Source organism: Lottia gigantea, assembly GCF_000327385.1.
Source record: "Lottia gigantea unplaced genomic scaffold LOTGIsca_619, whole genome shotgun sequence".
Lineage (NCBI taxonomy): Eukaryota > Metazoa > Mollusca > Gastropoda > Lottiidae > Lottia > Lottia gigantea.
Window position 1 is genome coordinate 23,160 of NW_008710113.1, and position 1,269 is coordinate 24,428.

General features: G+C 45.6%; 1 protein-coding gene across 1 annotated transcript in view; it reads left to right on the forward strand.

Moving 5' to 3' along the window:
• LOTGIDRAFT_175997 (hypothetical protein) overlaps nt 1–1,249 on the forward strand; it is a gene marked incomplete at both ends in the record, with an annotated part of 1,988 nt that extends 739 nt beyond the window's left edge. Inside the window, one exon of the mRNA XM_009064336.1 lies at nt 906–1,249. Coding sequence (XP_009062584.1) covers nt 906–1,249 — 344 coding nt within the window. The remainder of the gene's footprint in view (nt 1–905) is intronic.
• Between the last annotated feature and the right edge of the window lie 20 nt (nt 1,250–1,269).

Genomic DNA, 1,269 nt, shown 5'->3' on the forward strand with positions numbered 1-1,269 from the left:
CTCGGCANNTAGTTTCCCTTTCTCAACAGACGGTGGATACGACCGACAGGGAACTGTAATCCAGCCCGGGATGATCGGGTCTTGCTCTTTCCCTTTACTTTTCCTCCTTTTCCTCGTCCAGACATGATGTGAATTTAGTTAGTGAGACGGTGTCGTCGTGCGAAAGTCTAGTAACTGAATGAAGCGAACGCGACGACTAAAAACACTATTTATACTCGAAAATGGAGTCGAAAACTACGGTGCTCACTATCAAGTCCGCGCTATTTCACGAGAAAAGCTTTCGATCCTATTTTTCGACTCCATTTTCGAGTATAAAAGGAAAATTTCGCGCGTGTTCACTACTACAATCACTTTAACAAGTTTCATCGCAGAAACATTAGAGAACATCTCTCCCCCCTTTTGTGAAAGCTTCCCCCCCCCCTCTTTCCTCCCTCTTTTTCTCACTTTCTTTTTTTTTTCTTTTTTTTTTCAGGTCTTCGAGTTTTCCAACAGATAACAGATAATCTAACCAAACCAAACCAAACCAACGACTACCACTCGACTACCAATCAACAAGAAATACCATGATCAGAACGAGTTTGGAAGAATGAAGGAGACCGAGTAACTCACGCCACACCATCCAGGGCCGAGTTTCACCGCCATGTCATTCGACCCGACCAGATCTAACGAAGAATCAACAACCAAACCAACAACACCGAATCATCCAATTTGATCCAATCCAACTACCAACTACTACGACTACCAACAACTACCTAGTTTGCGATATCAGCATCCGCTGGAAGCGAACGTTAACTTGTCATCTACCAACCAACCGTGTTCACTACTCACTTGACTGTTAGACACCGCACTGTCCACATCACGTTAGTACTCTAAATTCAACATGCCGCCAAAGGTTTCTGCCAAAGGGGCTAAGAAAGCCGGAAAAGCAAAGGCCGCACGTAGCGGAGACAAGAAGAAGAAACGACGACGAAAGGAGTCTTACAGCATCTACATCTACAAAGTGCTGAAACAAGTCCACCCCGACACTGGAGTCAGCAGCAAAGCTATGTCTATCATGAACAGTTTCGTCAACGACATTTTCGAGAGAATCGCTGCCGAAGCTTCAAGACTCGCTCACTACAACAAAAGATCGACCATCACCAGCAGGGAAATCCAAACTGCCGTTCGACTTCTGTTACCCGGTGAGCTCGCCAAGCACGCCGTTTCCGAAGGAACAAAGGCCGTCACCAAATACACCAGCTCCAAATAAGCTGTGTGTCGAACTTTAGT